The 18198-nt window shown below is 35.8% G+C and overlaps 1 protein-coding gene across 4 annotated transcripts in view; it reads left to right on the top strand.

The window, feature by feature from the left end:
* The first annotated feature begins 621 nt into the window (after positions 1 to 621).
* LOC127553686 (interleukin-3 receptor subunit alpha-like) overlaps positions 622 to 18198 on the top strand; it is a 60589-nt gene continuing 43012 nt past the window's right edge. For 2 of the 4 annotated variants that reach the window (XM_051984599.1, XM_051984597.1), the window contains exons 1-3: positions 622 to 726; positions 17501 to 17607; positions 18032 to 18175. In XM_051984599.1, coding sequence (XP_051840559.1) covers positions 710 to 726; positions 17501 to 17607; positions 18032 to 18175 — 268 coding nt within the window. In that variant the 5' untranslated portion in view covers positions 622 to 709. The remainder of the gene's footprint in view (positions 727 to 17500; positions 17608 to 18031; positions 18176 to 18198) is intronic. The other 2 variants (XM_051984600.1, XM_051984601.1) reach the window with 2 other exon arrangements.

Below are 18198 nucleotides of genomic sequence, written 5' to 3'. Positions count from 1 at the left end.
TATGTGTGCAGAACCGAACAGTTTTCTTGTTGCACAGGGAGAGTTGGATTCAGAAGGTAGAAATAACCCAGGAAGAAAAACAAAAATGTAAGCAGTTTATATTCATTTCCCAGTGTTCTTTCTTTGGGTGTAGCTGCTTCTGTCCATCCTTGATCAATAAAGAGACTTTTGTTAGAAGAAGTAGAATACCATAAGCAAAATTCTTTACAATTTTTCTCAAAATTGTTCCTATCTCTATATCATCCTCCCCCCTTTACTTTCCCTCTCTTTTCCTCCTTGTTTTTACTTTGCCTCCTCTCTATTCCCACATTCTCCCATTTTAGTTCATTCTCATTTTCTGCTGTTTTGCTCCATTGTGAATTGTTTCCCCTCTATAGCCAAGGTGTTACCACTGGTTATGTGAAGAAGTCAGTTCTTTCTGGTCCAAGCCCAATTATTCTGGTTTCAAATTTTTTACTTTTTGCTTTTCCCGCATTTCTTTAGTGGCTTTGGAATTTTAAAACAATTCTAAAGCCTTAATGAGGGAAATTCATAGCAAGTAGTGCCATCATTAAAAAACAAAAAAGAACAAAAAAAAAAAAAACAGGAAGCTTCAGAGGATATAAGGGGAAAAAAATTCTCAAGAGGGAGTGGCCCAGTTCTGCCTGTGCCCAGAAGACAGAAAGTCTGCCTGTAGAATTGCACTGTTTGATCTTAAGGAAAGAAAGAGATGCCTAATACTAAACAGTAAGTTTTTTGTCTTACAACTATATTTCACATTCTTCATTTTGAAACTCAATTAGAGTTTCTTCTGATGCAGCTTCTTCTCATAGGTTCCAGGCAGCCAGGGGTTTTGTTGGATGGATGGTGGGAAATATACTAGCGGAGTATATCAGAGCTGTTGAAGGACTACAAAGATGACAATGATAACATTGGAAATCCCAAGATAATTTCAACTGGAATTAGAGTGTAATTAGATCATCTTTCTTTAAGCTGAGACTTTCATCATGAAAGAGCTGAATTGTAAAAAATAAACAATTTGTCATTGGAGTAAATTTTCCCTTTTTCAAATTTTGACTGACAAGCAACGTGAATTTATTCAACAGAAAGGTTGAAACAATCTAATCAGATAACACACAAACTCTGTACAGACAAGATATATACAAGAAAAGTCAGAGGTAATTTCAAAGAGAAGGCACTAGTATTAAAGAGGACCAGGAAAGGGTTGGTTACATAAGATGGAATTTTAGCTGAGACTTGAAGGAAGCCAGAACATAGAGGAGAGTCCATGAAATTTCCCAGAACCGGGAAGTGGAATATGAAAGTCAGGAGTCCTATGTCTTTGGATTGTACAATACTTGGAAAGGAAACAAGTGTGAGACTGGAAATGTAGAAAGGGGACAAGTTATTATGAGTTTTAAAAATCAATCAATGCTAAAAACTTGATGTATTCCAAGTACTATGCTAATAAGCTCTAAAAATAGTATATAGATTAAGTTTAAAGATAAATTATTGCTACTTACTACTAGTCTTTGAATCTCTGATTCAAGTTCCCAATTCCCACAAGAATCTGAAAATTACCACAAATACTGTCATTTCAACTCCCAAGTATTTGAAACTTACTTACACATTTCAGTCATGGGTAATGGCCTACATAGCTGCATAGAGATTATAGGTGGTATATTGAGCATGGAAGAACTAAGAAGTACAGTTTATATCACTTTGCCCCTTTTTGGGAATTCCAGAGCAAAGGAAAGAGTATTAGAATATCCCTGTCCTTTGTTTCCTGGAAAACTCTAAATTCTAGACTGTTTCAATCTTATATATTACCCAGGTAAGTAGCCAAGCTGAGTAGGAAATTGTCTGTATGATATGATTCAAAATGTGTCAGGAAATTTTTTTTTCTTTCTAGCATCTGAAACTTCAATAGAAATTCATTCTTTAAAGTGGATTTTTTTGTACTTTGTTCAAATCAATTCAATTGAACAAGTATTTATTTAGCATCTAAGAAAAAATTAAGTAGTCTTTGCCTTCAAGGAACTTATATTTTTACTGGATGAATAGTATGTTTGCACAGATAAGAAAAAATTATGACTCAGAATGAAGGAAGTAAAAGAGAATAATGTCATCACAGATACATGCAAGATATTATAAGAGTTAAGGAGAGGAAGAGGTCATTTGCAGTCAGGGAGTTAAGAGAAGGATTCTTGTAATAGGGAGATTGGATTCCACATGATGAGGAAAAGAGAAGAAATGATGAGACAGCATGTCCTAGGAATTCTTTTTTTACTTAATGTATCTTTTGCCCAGTTACATGTAAAAACATTTTTAACATTTATTTTTAAATTTTGAGTTCCATTCTCCCTTCCTACCTTCCTCACTGAGAAAGCAAGCAATTCAAATATACCTGTGTAATCATACAAAATATTTCCATATTAGTCATATTATTCAAGAAAACATAGTCAAAAAAATTCTAGAAAAATAAAGTTAAAACAGTATGCTTCAATCCATATTCAGACACCACCAGTTCTTCAAGGAATGTATGGCATTTTTCATCATAAGTTCTTCAGAGTTGTCTTGGATCATTGTATTGCAATGAATAGCTAATCCATTCACAGGCAACTATCTTAGAATTTAGCTGTTACTTTGTAGACAGTACATTTTGCTTTGCATCAACTCGTGGAGGACTTTCTAGGTTTTTCTGAGAGTCTGGCTCATCAATTTTTATAGCACAATAGTATTCCATTATATTCACATTCCACAATTTGTTTAGCCATTTTCCAGTTGAGGGGCATTCTCTCAATGTCCAATTCTTTGCCACCAGAAAAGACCCATTATAATTATTATTTACTTACAGGTCTTTTTCCTTTTTGCTTTTAATCTCTTTTAAGATTTGGGCTTAATAGTGGTATTGTTAAAGGATATGTAGGGTTTTATACCCTTTGGGCATAGTTCATAAGGGCTTTACAGTATGGTGGAACAATTTATTACTTATCAGTAGTTCATTAATGTCTCATTTTCCCCACATCCTCTCCAACATTTATCATTTTCCTTTTTCTATTATCCAATTAAATAGTCATGAAGTAGTACCTCAGAATTGTTTTTAATTTGTAGTTTTCTATTTAATAATAAGAGCATTTTTATATGGTTATAGATAGCTTTTATTACTTCATCTGACAACAGTTTATATCTTCTTATTTATAAATTGGGGAATGGCTTTTATTTTTGTAAATTTGATCAGTTCTGTACATGTTTGAAAAATGAGGATTTTATTAGAAAAACTTGCTTCAAATTTTTTTCAGTTACTATTTTTATCTATATTTTCCTCCATCTTATTTCCCCCAATATTTATTCTTTTCACTCTCTTCTTAGACCTTGTTCATCCTCAAAAGTGTTTTGTTTTTGACTAATACCTCCTCAATCTGGCTTTCCTTCAATTACCCTACCTTCTTCTCATATTCCCTTCCTTTCCTACTTTCCTATAGAGTAAGATAATTTTCTATTCTCAAAAAAGGGTGCCTGATATTTCCTTTGAGTCAGTTATAATGAAAGTAAAGTTCAGTCACTCCCCTTCATTTCCTTCATCTTTCCCTCCACTGTAAAAACCTTGTCTTGCCTCTTCATCCTATTCTACTTTTCCCATTCTCTTTCTCCCTTGACTTTTTTGTAAATATAGTCCCTCCATATTCAATTCACATCTGTGCCTTCTGTCTACATATGTACTTCTTTTAACTGTCCTAATAATGAGAAATTTTTATGAATTATGTTTCATCTTCCCATGTAGTAATGCAAATAGTTCAACCTTATTAAGGATAAAAGATTAAAAAATGAAGGATTAAAGATTAAAATATAATTTCCCTTTTCTTTATACTTCTCTATGTTTCTCTTGAGTATTATATTTCAAGTCAGATTTTATATTCAGCTTTGGTCTTCTGATCAAGAATTCTTGAAAGTTCTCAATTCCTTCTCTTGAGTATTATATTTCAAGTCAGATTTTATATTCAGCTTTGGTCTTCTGATCAAGAATTCTTGAAAGTTCTCAATTCCATTGACTACACGATTTTCCCTAAAGAGATTTTTCCCCTGAAGGATTATACTCAGTTTTATCAGGTAGGTGCTTCTTGGTTGCAATCCTAGCTCCTTTACCCTCTGGGACATCATATTCCAAGCCCTCCAATCCTTTAATATAGAAGATAGCTAAAGTTGTGTGATCCAGACTCTGGGTCCTACCAGATATGAATTGCTACTTTCTAGTTGCTTGAAATATTCTCTTTGACACGGGAGCTTTGAAATTTTGCTCTAATGTATCTGGGAGTTTTCATTTTGGAATCTCAGCAAGTGACCATTATATTCTTTCAATTTCTCTTTTTCCCTGTAGTTTTGGAATCTCAGTGAAATTTTCCTTGATAATTTCCTGAAAAATGATGTTCAAGTCTTTTTTTTTGGTCACAGTTTTCAAGTGTTCTAATTTTTTTTAATTATATATTCTGGATCTATTTTCCAAGTCAATGTTTTTTTTCCAGTGAGATAGTTTATATTGTCTTTTTTTTTTTTTTTCAATCTTTGGGTTTTGTTTTATTGTTTCTGGATCTCTCATAAAGCCATTAGCTTCCATTTGTTCAATTCAAATTTTTAAGGGATAATTATCTGTTGTGTCTGGACTAGCTGTTTAAAGGATCTCCGTACCAATCCCAGTCCTTGGTCTTAGAAGAGGAGTGAAGAGGCAGGACTCACGTGGATGGTCAAACATGAAATCCATTTATTCTAAATTCTCTCAGCCTTATATATCCTAATAGCTTCACATAACCATAACACTCTACACATGTGAGATCACATAAACAACTTGCTAATATATGTAGATGACTCTTTTGCAGTATTCTCTTTTTGGCTTTCTTGGAGGTCTCTGGGCAGTTGTCCTTTCAGCAGAGTAATCACCACGAGTAGCCAGGTGTTAAAGTCCAAATCCTTTATTATCTCTTTCAAAGACTTATCTCCTTTCCTGGGGTCCAGTTAGCTTTCTTGAAGCCTTCCAGAGTCTTGGTTTCAGTGGAGAAAATGCAGGATGATAGGCCACTACAGTGGTGTGAAATGAAGTGAGTCTGAGTCCAAGGGTTTGTGCTTCAGCCTCCAGCCACCACAAAGGTAGACGATGGAATGAATTTGTCTCTGTCTCTTTTGGCTGAGTTTGTCTCAGTTTATTTGTTCTACACTGAGTATAAATCAATCATTATATCACTAGAAAACCATTATTTGCTGTAAGATTAAATTAATCATACTGAACTTAGAGAACTATTAAACACCATGCTCAATTAGATAACCATTGTCTCATCAATTCCACTGACTTAACATCTTGTAAGAATCTTTGTTTCAGAATTCTGGCCCATAACACTCTTTTGGTATCACTCTGCTTTAATTACAACACAGGTTGTCACCACCTCCTGACTTCTCAGGAAGGCCCAGAGCCTTTAGGGGAGATGAGGAGCCAAACCAGACATTGTCAGTAGGTTCCCTCTGAGCTGAAGGGTCTTATACTTCACCCAGAGTTCCCACACCATCTGTGGCCCTCTACATCTCTTTCTTTCTTTTATTTTAATTGAAGCAGGTATACATCAGTGGTTAAATCCATCAGCATGGGAGGAATCACACAGGCAAGTAGTAATATTATATAAGCAAGTAGTAATAGAAAAAACAATATGAATAAATCAGATACTATAAAAGACTTCCATGAGTCCCAGAAGGAAGGTGTAGAAAATAACTAGCAATTCACAACCACACATATATTTCCTTCAGCAGCCAAGAAATAGTCCAAAGCCAATCTATTGTCCATCCCTTCATGTGTTGGGGAATCCAATGATTTCTGCAGGTTTTGAAGTCATGCATCAGTCTCATTAACAATTATTTTTATGGTCACGATAATATTCAAAAGTCAATTGTCATACACAAAGGATTAACTTCATTGCTCTTTCAATGATGGGTGCAATCAGAGATGGAATCACCAGAGTTTCTTGAGTCTTCTACTTTGTTTCGAGAGCCTTCTCTTTTCCTGTCTCTCTCCAATGGACAAGGCAGATGTGGCTCGTTGGCACCCATTGGATTCCTTTTCCATTTGTAGAGACACAAGCAAACCCTCTGCCCCAAACGATTAACTTATCTGGTACCTTCCATTCACCATTTTCTTCTGGATCTCTCCACATCACCTGGCAATTATCTAAAGATAATGGAGCTACTCTCACTGGACACTGCCCTTCTGCATCTTTTTCAAAAATCTAAAAAATTAATAGTATAAAGAGCTAAGTTTAGAGGTTCTCTAGGGTTACCTGTAGCTCTGCCTTTCTTTTGTTTTTGGAGAAGTGTCTTGATTTCTCTGTTTCTCCTCTTTACTATTGCCTGACATTGAAGATTAAAAGATATGTCAGTGGTGTGTAAAATCTGATACTGTGCACAAAAGTGTGCAAAATATTTAGAAGTATATCCAAGTCCATTATTTGTTTTTATTGCTTGTGGCACATCCATAACTGCAAAGGCCTGTGTAAGGAATTCAGTGACTACCCAGGCTATTTCTTTTGCTGCTGGTATTACAAAAGTAAATCCTGAAAAGATGTCTACTACAATATGGATAAAAGATAGATGACCAAAAGATTTATAATGAGTCACATCCATTTGCCAAATTTCATTGAGTCTCAAATCATGAGGGTTCTTCCCTGGAGGGAGCATAGGAGCATGGAAAGGAAGCATTTCCAGCCTTTGTACAGCCTTTGACTATGCTCCTAGCTTCCTCTTTAGTTATCCCCAACTGCAGATGTAAAGCTCAAGCAGCCTAATGATATTTAGAATGAGATTCTTGGGCTGCCTGAAATAGAGGAATGTTAGATAACATGGTCTATCTGCCTTTGAGTTTCCATAAAAAAACAAGACCTGGAAGTCCTGTATGATAGTAGACATGCAAGAGGTAATACTTACCTAGATGTTTTCTCACTTGCTTCTGAAGTTCCTTAAAAAGCTGATATATGTTAGAAGCTACAAATTTTATTTGGGCTGTGGCAAGTCTGAATAGGCCAAATCAGATATTATATTTACATCTCCTGAGTAATAAGTAAGAGCTAGCCTATTTGCATACAATTCATTCTGTTAAGTGGATTGAAAAGGAGTTATGACTACTCTCTTTATAATTACATCATGAGAGTATATAGCATAAATGTTACATTTGAATGCCTCTGTAAAGGATAGTTGGTCCTTTAAGAGGAACCTTAGAAATCTTTTCTTCAGAAATCCATGGCCAATTATGTAATAGCCAGGTTATCTTTAAGGGAGACCCCTTGTATAAAATTTGGAGCTGTGGCCAATAAAATTTGCCACTCTGGAATGTTTCATAGCATACATTGATTTGTGCATTGGTATAAAAGCTGTATATCTTGGCAGGTCTTATCCCAGATAATTGTATTACTTGCTTAGTGGCCTTTAATAAGATTCTAACCACAAGCACTGGTAAGAAATAAAGCTTTGATCTGGTTGTGTTTGGAAGGTCACCCCCTCGATCACACTGTCTCCTTGCTGTAGCTGCCTCTTTTGTAGCAAAAACTGATATTTTCAAGGGTTTTTGAGTTACTCTTTCAACCACATTGGATAAAGTCAATTCAACCTCTCTCAGAGTCTTTTGGGCTTCTTTTGTAAGCTGGTGTGGTGAGTCTAAAGCAGTATTTCCCCTTAAAATGTCACACAATGATTGTAATTGATAAATAGTTAAGCCTAACACTGGACACATCTATTGGATATCTCCTATCAATTTCTGAAAGTCATTTAAGGTGTTCAATTTCTCTATTCTGAAAGAAAGTTTTTGTACTATAAGTACCTTGGGATATATTTCATATCCTAAATATGGAAAAAGAGTGTGCCTTTGAATTTTTTCTAGGGCTATATAAAATTGGTAATTGCTTAGTGTTTCTATGGTCTTTTGTAGAAATGTTTCTAACATTTGCTTCTCAGATGCACTCCCCAAGATATCATCCATGTAATATAACTACATAACTTTTGGAAATGCTTTTCTTACTGGAGTAAGAGCAACAGCCACATATATTTGACGCATGGTAGGGCTATTTTTCATTCCCTGTGGTAAAACTGTCCATTCATATATTTTATAAGGTTCAGCTAAGTTAACACTGGGCATTGAAAAGGCAAATCTTTTCATATCTTCCTTATCCAGAGGGATGTAATAGAAACAATCCTTAATATCTATAACCCAAAGAGGCTATTCCCTAGGCAACTGAGTAAGAGATGGAAGTCTAGGCTGAAGAGTTCCCATAGTTTCCATCTGTTCATTTACTTTTCTCAAATCAGTCAACATCTTCCATTTTCCAGATTTCTTTTTCACAACAAATACAGGAGAATTCCAAGGACTTAGAGAAGATTGTAAGTGTCTTGGTCAAGTTGCTCCTGTACTATATCTAATAAAGCCTGAATTTTTTTTGCTGCTTAGGGGCCATTTTTCCACCCACATTGGTGTATTAGCTTTCCATTGGATGGGGATAGATATAAGGGCGGGCAGGCCTTCTACAGTGGCCTTACCTAAAAAGCCAGAATGCTCAATGGTAATCCTTACTACAGTAAAATGTCTCCTCTCTTTTGCCTTGCCTCAGGCCATAGGAAAGCAAAACTGTGCTGGTAGTGCTGATGATGTCATGGTCTCTCCCACTCTCCCCTTCTCCCCACCATGAAGGTGGAATTGAAGGAGGAGGATCAGGAAGCAGAGAATACCCTAAGAATACATGCTCAGGCATAGGTGGAAATGAAGTAGGGCTGTGAAATGGAGAAACCCTACCCCCCTCAAATCCCCTAGAGCAGTAACAAACAATATAAATAAACAAAATACTTAAAAAAGACTTTCTTCGCTTCATCCCACATGCTGTACCCTCCTGGGCTACAGGCACCAATCCTCTGATTATTTTTCTCTTCATATTTCCTTGTTTGACACCCCAGGCTTTATTTTTCTTTTTCTTATATGTAAGATTTCTTAAAGCCAATCTTCCTCTGTTGTATTCAATTAGTTATTTTCCCACTACCTTCTACATCTCTGGCTCCAAACTCTCCTTTTTTACAAAGCCACAGAGATGTGCACTCCCAAGCATCCGAGAACTCAGTGATCTGCTTCTAAGTTAGCAACAAACCTTGCTTCTCTTTTGACCCTGCTTCATACTTCCCTTGGGCAGGAGGCTCTTTTTATTTGCTTATTTGCTTCATTTTGGCTGAAAAACAAAAGTGATTAGATTCCTGCTTGCCTGTCTTTATATTTACCCTACTCTTAGGGTCATGCTCAGGGACTCTTCAACTGAACTCTCACTGTTCTTGTCAGTCGAGCTGCTTTGTGCCCTGCTTCTCAAGACCTCATGTTGAACACCAAATATTGTGTCTGGACTAGCTCTCTGAAGGATCTTGGTACCAATTGGAGTCCTTGGTCTTAGAAGAGGAGTGAAGAGGCAGGACTCATGTGGATAGTCAAACATGGAGTTCACTTTTTCCAAATTCTCTCAGCCTTATATACCCTAATATCTTTACATAACCGTAGCACACTGAGCTAACTAGGACCACATAAACAACTTGCCATTGTATGTAGATGACTCTCTGCCATTTGGCATCACTCTGCTTTTTACAATACAGATTGTCACTGCCTCCTACTTCTTAGGAAGACCTAGAACCCTTAGGGGAGATGGGGAGCCAAACCAGCTATTGTCAGCAGGTTCCCATTGGCCTGAAAGGTGTTATACCTCACCCAAAATTTCCCCACTATCTGTGGCCCTCTACAGTTTTGTTCAGTGCACTTTTGTATCTCTTTTTCCATTTGCCCAATTCTTTTTAAGAAGACTTTTTCTGTGTGTGTGTGTGTGTGTGTGTGTGCATTTTTTTTTTGCCATCCTTAGATCAAGCAAAAGCAAATGTGTGTGTATTTTACCAAGCTGTTGGCTTTTTTCTTGATTTTCTTGTATCACTCTTATTTCTTTTCCCACTTTTTCCTCTTCCTCTCTTACTTGATTTTCAAAATCCTTTTTGAGCTGTTCCATGGCCTGAGATCAATTCAAATTTTTCTTAGAAGCTTTGATTGTGTTATCTTCTTCTGAGCCATACAATCAAATGCTATGAAAAAGTATTTGTAGTTTAAGACTAAAGAATTTGGAATAGGAAAGTGACATGATTAGACTTCGATCTTGAAATTATTTTGTCTTCTAAAAGGATGGATAAATGTGAATATATTTGAGAAAGTTAACAATCTAAATCTTATCAGTCATTTATATATTAGCATGAATTACTCCATTCAGTTTTTTTCTGAGAGGAGGTCAATATTGAAGACAGTAATGAGAAAGCTTAAAGAAATTGCATAATTTATTCAAGATGAGGAGAGAGAGAAATTGGGAGAAAGTACTATTCTTGCTTGCTTCATAGTTTTTGTTAAAGTTGACTCCCAAGACTAGACATCCAGTTCAGTCAGTGAAGTTTTAGTGGCATCCTTTAACTAGGATCCTTACCTTTTACAATAGCTGATTTGAGTCATTCTATTAGTGTTGCTAAAATTGTCTCTCTCCCTCCATATACTCTAAGGTCTTATTTGTCATTATGCAGACCATTAATGGTCACAGAAAAGGGCCTGCCTTTACCAAGATAATGAACAATTAAATCTATTTGGTAACTTGTAGGATGTTCCTTTAAACACACACACACACACACACACACACACACACACACCATTTGTGGTGGCCATTACAGATGTTTGGCCATAAACAAAATTCTGTTGGGACTTTTTTCAAGTAGAAGACAAAATTAGGATTGAGAGTGAGGAACAGAAAGCAGGAGAAAAGGAAACAAAACTAGAGGGCATAGAAAGGAAAAGAGGAGTGGAATAAGAAAACAGGAAGGATAAAAAAGAGAAGCCCCAAATCACATATCAGTGACAGAAGAAAAAAAAAATATGCATAATCATCACAACTCTCATTTGCACAGCACATTCTGATTCTCAAAGTTGTTTCTTTGGAATAATACAAAGAAACAAACAATATATATGTAGATGGGGGGGTTTTCTCCCTGATCAAAATGCTGCTCCAACACAGGACTAAAATTAAAAGGGGAATGTTACTCTTGATAGATTAAATAGATAGACCAATAAAGGCGGGAATTTGAGCCAGGAGGATGGAAGCCAATCGCCTTGCCACCTTTACTTTTGGTAAAGTTTACTTTTGGATGGAGGACAATCATCTTGCCTTCACTTTGCTTTTATTTTAAGTCAGTTTCTTTTACTTGACAATACAGAATGAACCTTGAAGGTAAGGTGGTCTTTGGACCCCAACTTTCATACAGTTCCTATGAGGTCCTTGAGACAGTCTTATGAAATGGATTTGAGGCAGGCACATGATTCCTAAAAAGGGCTGAACAGGAATCACAAGGATTTTCTAACCAAGTTACCTATGACAATAGACCACAATTCAACATTAGATACAGGGTGTTAAAAAGAAAAGTCAATTTTAGCCTATGGATCCTGTGCCTATTTTTGAAGTGATAACTTGGTCATGATTAATGAAGTTTTAGCCTGTTCTTTTCAAGGAAAGGCTTTCTAGTGACTTCACCCTAATTAACTAGAGTCCAGTGGCTGTAAAGAGAGAAAGCCCAGAAGCTGGTAGCAGGGAGGCTGCCCAGTAGTGACTCCAAATCTACAAAGCAATGCAACCATTGCAGACCAAAGCTGTTAAACTCCAGAAAAGACGAGCAAAGAACAGCATGATGTCATTCCCAGAAGATTCCTTCTGTGTTGAAGGCATGACAATACATCTTAGAAAATTGCTTCCCTCATAACAAGAGATATTGAAATTGAGATCAGAAGATCTGAATTTAATGTCTTATATACATGTGCTTCCACACACAATCCTTAGACACAGACATTCCTGGCATGTGCCTCTTTATGTACATTTCCTGAGCACAACTATTTTCTACATGTGTACTCCCCATTATAGTCCCAGGTAATGAATGCTTTCTGAGTATGTGTCCTCTTTGTTGTGGTATAATAACTCATTGGAGAATGTATTCCATGTCTAAGCAGAAGGATCTTTTCTTGTCATTTTATTAACTATTTTGTTTCATTAAATGCCTTTTGTTTCAACAATAGTTTTCTGCCAGACTGGCAAATAAACCCACAAGTTGGGGCTTGTGAAATATAATTTTGGAAGCTGCTGACCCATAGAATTTATCACCTCTGTACTGTCTTTTGTAGGATACCAACTATGAAAGATATGACCCAGGAACAGCAAGTGCAAATAGTATTACCTACTTGCCTTTAAAAGAAGTTAAGTAATTTGTCCAAGGTTGCAGTATTAATAAGAGGGATAGGTAGAATTTGAAACTGAATTTGAGTATGATCTCAAATCCAGGATCCTTTCTTATTTCACAGTACAGGATAGGGGAAATACTTTGTAAGCCTTAACATGTTGTAAAAATGTGACTTATTATTTCTAGTATATCACATGATCTTCAATGATAGACATGTGTTAACATACAAGATGTCTCTGACAAACTAAACATTCAGTATAGCATAGTCTGTGTTATGTTTTACTGGAAGTACCATTGGGGAGAGTTGTATGAACTGATGTAGAATAAAGTGAGCAGAACCGAAAGAATAATCTAAAACAATATCATAGAAGCAAATGATTTTGAAAGATTTGTGTGACCCTGAGCAAGTCACTTAATCCCAATTGATTAAGAAAAAAAAACAGAAAGAAAGAAAGAAAAAGAAAAGAAAAAAGAAAGATTTAAGCTCTTTGATTAATATAGTGATCAATTATTCACAAATGATGATGGATGCTGCTCACCTCCTGACATAGAAGTGATGAACTAAATATCCTGAATGAGACATTCAGCTTTTGACATGACCATTGTGAGAATTCATTTTTGCTTGACCATGCATTTTTGTTATGAGAGGTCGTCCTCCCTTCTCCCCCCCCCCTCCCCCAGTGAGGGGAACAGATCTGGAGAGAAAAAAAAGTTAGTTTAAAAAAAAGAAAAAAAAAACTTAGTTTTAAATTTAAAATATTTTAAAAATATGGTGTGTACAGGTTTCCACAAAAGACTCCATAGTTTAAAATGCTTTCCTATTATACACTGACCTCTGGGATTCATAAAAGTGACTAAAATATATCTAACAAATGAACTCCAAAGAATAAAAAGGGAAAACCATATTATTCTTTTTGTCCAGATGGAAGCTGAACTGACAGGTAGTAGAAAGAGAGATTCTATTTGCTTCTTGATCAAACATGGAATTCCTATTTATTGTAACAGAATTGTGATCAAAAGCCTTCCCTGGTCTTAATTACAAATGGAAAAGTAGCATGACAGTAGCTAGAGGGTTGGTTTTGATGTAAGGAAAGATGGAGTTCAAATTCTGTCTCTGACATCTTCTAGCTTTATTACCATGAGCAAATCACAACCTTTCAGTGTATTAGACAACTTTCTAAAACCATAAGTTATAGATGAGTTACTTCAGCATATTCTTGCAGCACAATAGTATTCCAATATATTTATGTACCATAATTTGTTCAAACATTATTCAATCAATGGGCAGTATCTTAGTCTTTCACACCATGAGAAAAACTATAAATACTTTCATACAGATAGTATCTTTTTTCTTCCTTTAATTTCTTTGGGATATAATTCCAGGGGAATGTCATTGGGTCAAAGGGTATGCACAATCTGCACACATATATTGTATCTAGGATACACTGTGACATATTTAACATGTAAAGGACTGCTTGCCATCTGGGGGAGGGGGTGAAGGGAAGGAGGGGAAAAGTCGGAACAGAAGTAAGTGCAAGGGATAATGTAAAAAATTACATGGGTTCTGTCAATAAAAAGTTATAATTATTAAAAAGGGAAAAAATGGTATGCACAAATATTATATAATGATCAACTATGATAAACAAAGTTCTTTTTAGCAATACAATGATCCAAGGCAATTCTAAAAGATTCATAATGGAAAATGCTATCTACATCAGAGAAAGAACTATGGAGTCTGAATGCAAATCAAAGCACACTGTTTTCATTTATGTGGGGTTTGTTTTTATTCTTTTTCATAGTTTTTTGCTGATTTTTCTTTCATAACATGACTAATGTGAAAATATTTTAAATGGTTGGATATGTATATCAGATTTCTTGCTGTATTGGGAAGGGGGAGGAGAGAAAGTGAAAGAAATTTGGAACTTAAAATCTTATAAAAATGAAAACTCTTCTTATGCAAATAGAAAAAATAAAATTCTATTTGCAAAAAAAAAAAAAAAAAAAAGGATATTGGAGAGACTTACATGAACTGATGCTAAGTAAAGTAAGTAGAACCAGGCGAACATTGTACACAGCAACAGCAAAATTATATGATGATCTGATTGTATGGATGTGGCTCTAGTCAACAATGACGTGATTCAGGCCTGTTCCAATGGTCTTGTAATGAAGAAAGCTATCTGCATCCAAAGAGAGGACTATAGGGACTGAGTATGGATCACAAGATAGTATTTTCACCTTTTTTGTTACAATTTTCTTGCATTTTGTTTTGTTTTTCATGTTGGTTAGAGAAGAAACTAAGAGAAGAAATAAAATTCACAATATGCAAGTAAAAATGACATGAGAGCAGGAAAGGAAGTAGAGAAACTTTGACAGCAATAATACCTAAAATCCCATACCTAGCACTGTGAAATTGGCATCTACTGTCTTCCTCCTTTTCTTACAACACCATTCCCACTCTAAAATCCATGATTCTTCCAACCCTATTGTTTTTCAGTCTTTAGTGATCCCTTTTAGGGCTTTCTTGACAAAGTTACAAAAGTGGTTTGCCATTTCATTCTCCAGCTCCTTTTACAAATGAGGAAACTGAGGCAAACAGGATTAAATGACTTGCCCAGGGTCACACAGCTAGTTAAGTATCTGAGGCCAGATTTGAACTTGGGAAGATGGGTCTTCTGATTCCAGGCCTTGCCCCCTATCAACTGTGCCACTTAACTGTTCTATACTTGTTTTTAAAATATCAGAAGGTAGGGCTTCTCATTGATTCTTCTCTAACTTTTTCAAATTTAATTTCACAATAATTTTTATTTTGAATTTAAATTTCTATACACTCAGGAGAACACAACTATGAATATCCATTTGTCACCACTTCCCTTTTCTAAAGTATTCTCCACATATTTGCAGAATTGTCCTGCTTGTTATCTGTGCTCCTTTCTAAATTTTCTTCTATTTATTTCTGTGGATTGTAGGAAATTTCACTCTTTTGGGAAAGGGGGAGAGACTAATCCCATCCATGAACACTATTAACTCAGAATTTAAAAGAAAGAGAGAGAGGAATAAGAGAAAATCCTAGTTACAAATAAACTTACTTGGGGCAACTAGGTGGCTCAGTGGATATAGCATCAGCCCTGAAATCAGGAGGACCTGAGTTCAGATCTGATCTCATTAACACTTCCTCAGATATTAGTGACCCTGGGCAAGTCACTTAACCCCAATTGCCTTAGCAAAAAATAGTTAGATAAATAAATAAATTTGCTCAAGTAAAACCAACCAAATAGGGGCCATGACCAAAAGTGCATGCCTCGACAACTTTTGTTCATCATCTCATAGTCAGGAGGTAGGTAACATTTTAGTTCTACTGGAGACAAGGTTGGTTGTGGCTTTAATCAGAATTCTTAAGCCTTTCAAAATTGTTTTTTGCTGCAGTGTTATCTTCAAAAAAAAAAAAAAAAAGTCCTCCTGTATCTATTCACTATGTTCTTCACTTTATACCACCCAGGACTCTTTTGTTATGGTGCAATACCAAACAACACATTGTAATATATTGCATTTGTTCAGTCTTTTCCTAAATGTGTAAGACATAATCTTAGGCAGTCCCTTAGATTTAAATTCTTCACCAACTTCTTCTCAGTAACAACCCAATCCTCCAACCTTTCCCCAACCTCACCCCTAACCATCTTCCCCTGTCCCCAACACACAAACACTTAACCATTGGGGAGTTTATTTTGTTAGTTTCCTACTTACATTTCTTTTTTTAAATATATGCTTTATAGGGAGAAAGAGAGATAATTTGGAAAGTTTTTTTTAAACAAATATTAAAAATAGTTCTATATGTAATTGTAATAAAATATTAAATGTTTATAAAAACTTAAAAATTAAAAAATGTTTTAAAAAATATGCTTTATGCACATCTTTTGTATTTGCATCATAGTTTTTCTTGTGGTCAAGAAAAACAGTTAAGCCATCAGATACTGTGACCACAGATGCATTCAGTATTTTGTTCTCATATTCCCTCCCTCTCTGTCGCAAGTTACTGCTTCCCTTTAACTTCTCAGAATTGGACCAAAGGAAGGGGAGAGTACAGAGGAAGGGCAGAGATTACAGAGGCAGAGGAAGAAGAGAGATACCAATACCTGTCCTTATTTCCCCTCTTCAGAGGAAAGCCATGGACCTAACAACTACCACTTCTTTTTGGCCCAAAAACTGGTTGTACTGGCCAAAGGAAGTCATTGTATATCAGGGAAAGATGAAACAGCAAAAAATGAATACTTCTGTTTGTCTCTGTCTAACAGAGCTACAAGAAGAATAACTCTACAACAAACGAGTTACTTAGCCTCTCTCTACCTGAGGAATTAACAATCCTGCTCAGAACATGGTAACTGTCAAATAAGTGATGAACGAATCAAATGCTTTAATGAAGCAGTCTCCAGAGCAGCTGGATGGTACAGTGTTTAGATCATTTTGGCCCTGTAGTTGGTGGATCTGAGTTCAAATGTAGCTATCAGACAATTACTAACTGTGTGACCTTGAAGAAGTCATTTAACCCTGATATCTTCTTAAAAAAAAAAAAAAGTTGTTTTAAAAAAAGAGCAATTAAAAAAAAAAAACTTTTTGCATTACTCACAGAAATGGAGAGGAATCTAAATTAGTCCCTTGTGGTATTAAGCTATCACTCTGAGTGCTATAGTGTGGTATGTAAGCAAAATGCATAAAAATATGAATCTGTGGAAGAACTCCCTATACTTCAATTCCTTTTTGAACAGATGTTTCTTTACTAAGGTTAATTGCCCATATTACATGTCATCTGAGCAGACATTTCCTAACTGTGTGATCCTGGACAAGTCCAATTGCCTCCGTTTTCTCATCTGTACAATGAGCTGGAGAAGGAAATGGCAAATCAATCTGGTATTTTTGCCAAGAAAACCCCAAATAGGATCCTAAAGAGTTAAGGCGTGACTGAAAAATGAACAAAAATTGAATGGGTTGTGTCAGGAGTTAGTGAGTTTCCTTTCTCTTGATGCCTTCCTGCAAAAGCTAATAGGAATCTAGTCAAGGAGATTAGAAAGGGAATTCCCTTTCAGCTATGAATTGAAATATAGGTAACTCCGAAGTCAGAGATTCTATAAATGTTTCCATGATTTCTGCCACTAAGAAACACAGCCAGAGACCACATCTTCTGAAATTTCCAAGATATACTGCCTGTTATCTCTTCCTACTTCAGATCTTCAGACCCAGTCCTAACAAGTGTTTTCATGGCTAATCTGATATTCTTCATTTGGTTCTCAATGTTACTGTCTCTAACATACAGCCAAACACAGAAACAGGAGGGTAAGTATGAAACTATAACAGTAATTTTTAAGAGGTTTTTATTTATCCTTGAAATTTTGAATTATTTTCTTTTTCCAGGAAGCTAAAATAACTTTATACCTTGATTCAGTATTAGCATTCTAGCATAAACTTACAGATGTTTGTTATTATTAATTATTGTTAATTATCCCTTACTGGGACTTACCTCAACCTTTTTATACATCTTGGGTCTCTTTTCACTGCCCCAAAACCATTCCTTTGGCACATTCAAAGACTGCTCCCAAAGGACCATGTGGATACTTAGGGGGCTGACTTCTGTCCATGTATGATTTACTGCTAAGAATCCTTTTATTAGCTACTGGGCTAGAAGAGCTGATGATTTAGGGAAACTTTTAAAAGAAAAGATACTTTCCTTAACCCTCATCCCCTTTCTCCCAATCATCAGTCACTCCTGCTCAAGGAGCCACCAGTCATTGGTTTGCTTTGTTGATAGAAGATGAAGCCAGTGTTGCAAGTGCAGATTTCCAGAATTTCAAGAAAGGAACCAGGGCCCAACCAGAAGTTTTGCCATATGCAACTCTTCAGACAAGTAGGTGGAATCACCATGACCCC

Source organism: Antechinus flavipes, chromosome 3 (genome assembly GCF_016432865.1).
Source record: "Antechinus flavipes isolate AdamAnt ecotype Samford, QLD, Australia chromosome 3, AdamAnt_v2, whole genome shotgun sequence".
In the NCBI taxonomy this organism is placed as follows: Eukaryota; Metazoa; Chordata; class Mammalia; order Dasyuromorphia; family Dasyuridae; genus Antechinus; species Antechinus flavipes.
Note: the sequence above shows the minus strand (reverse complement) of the source record. Positions and strands in the feature narration are given on the sequence as shown.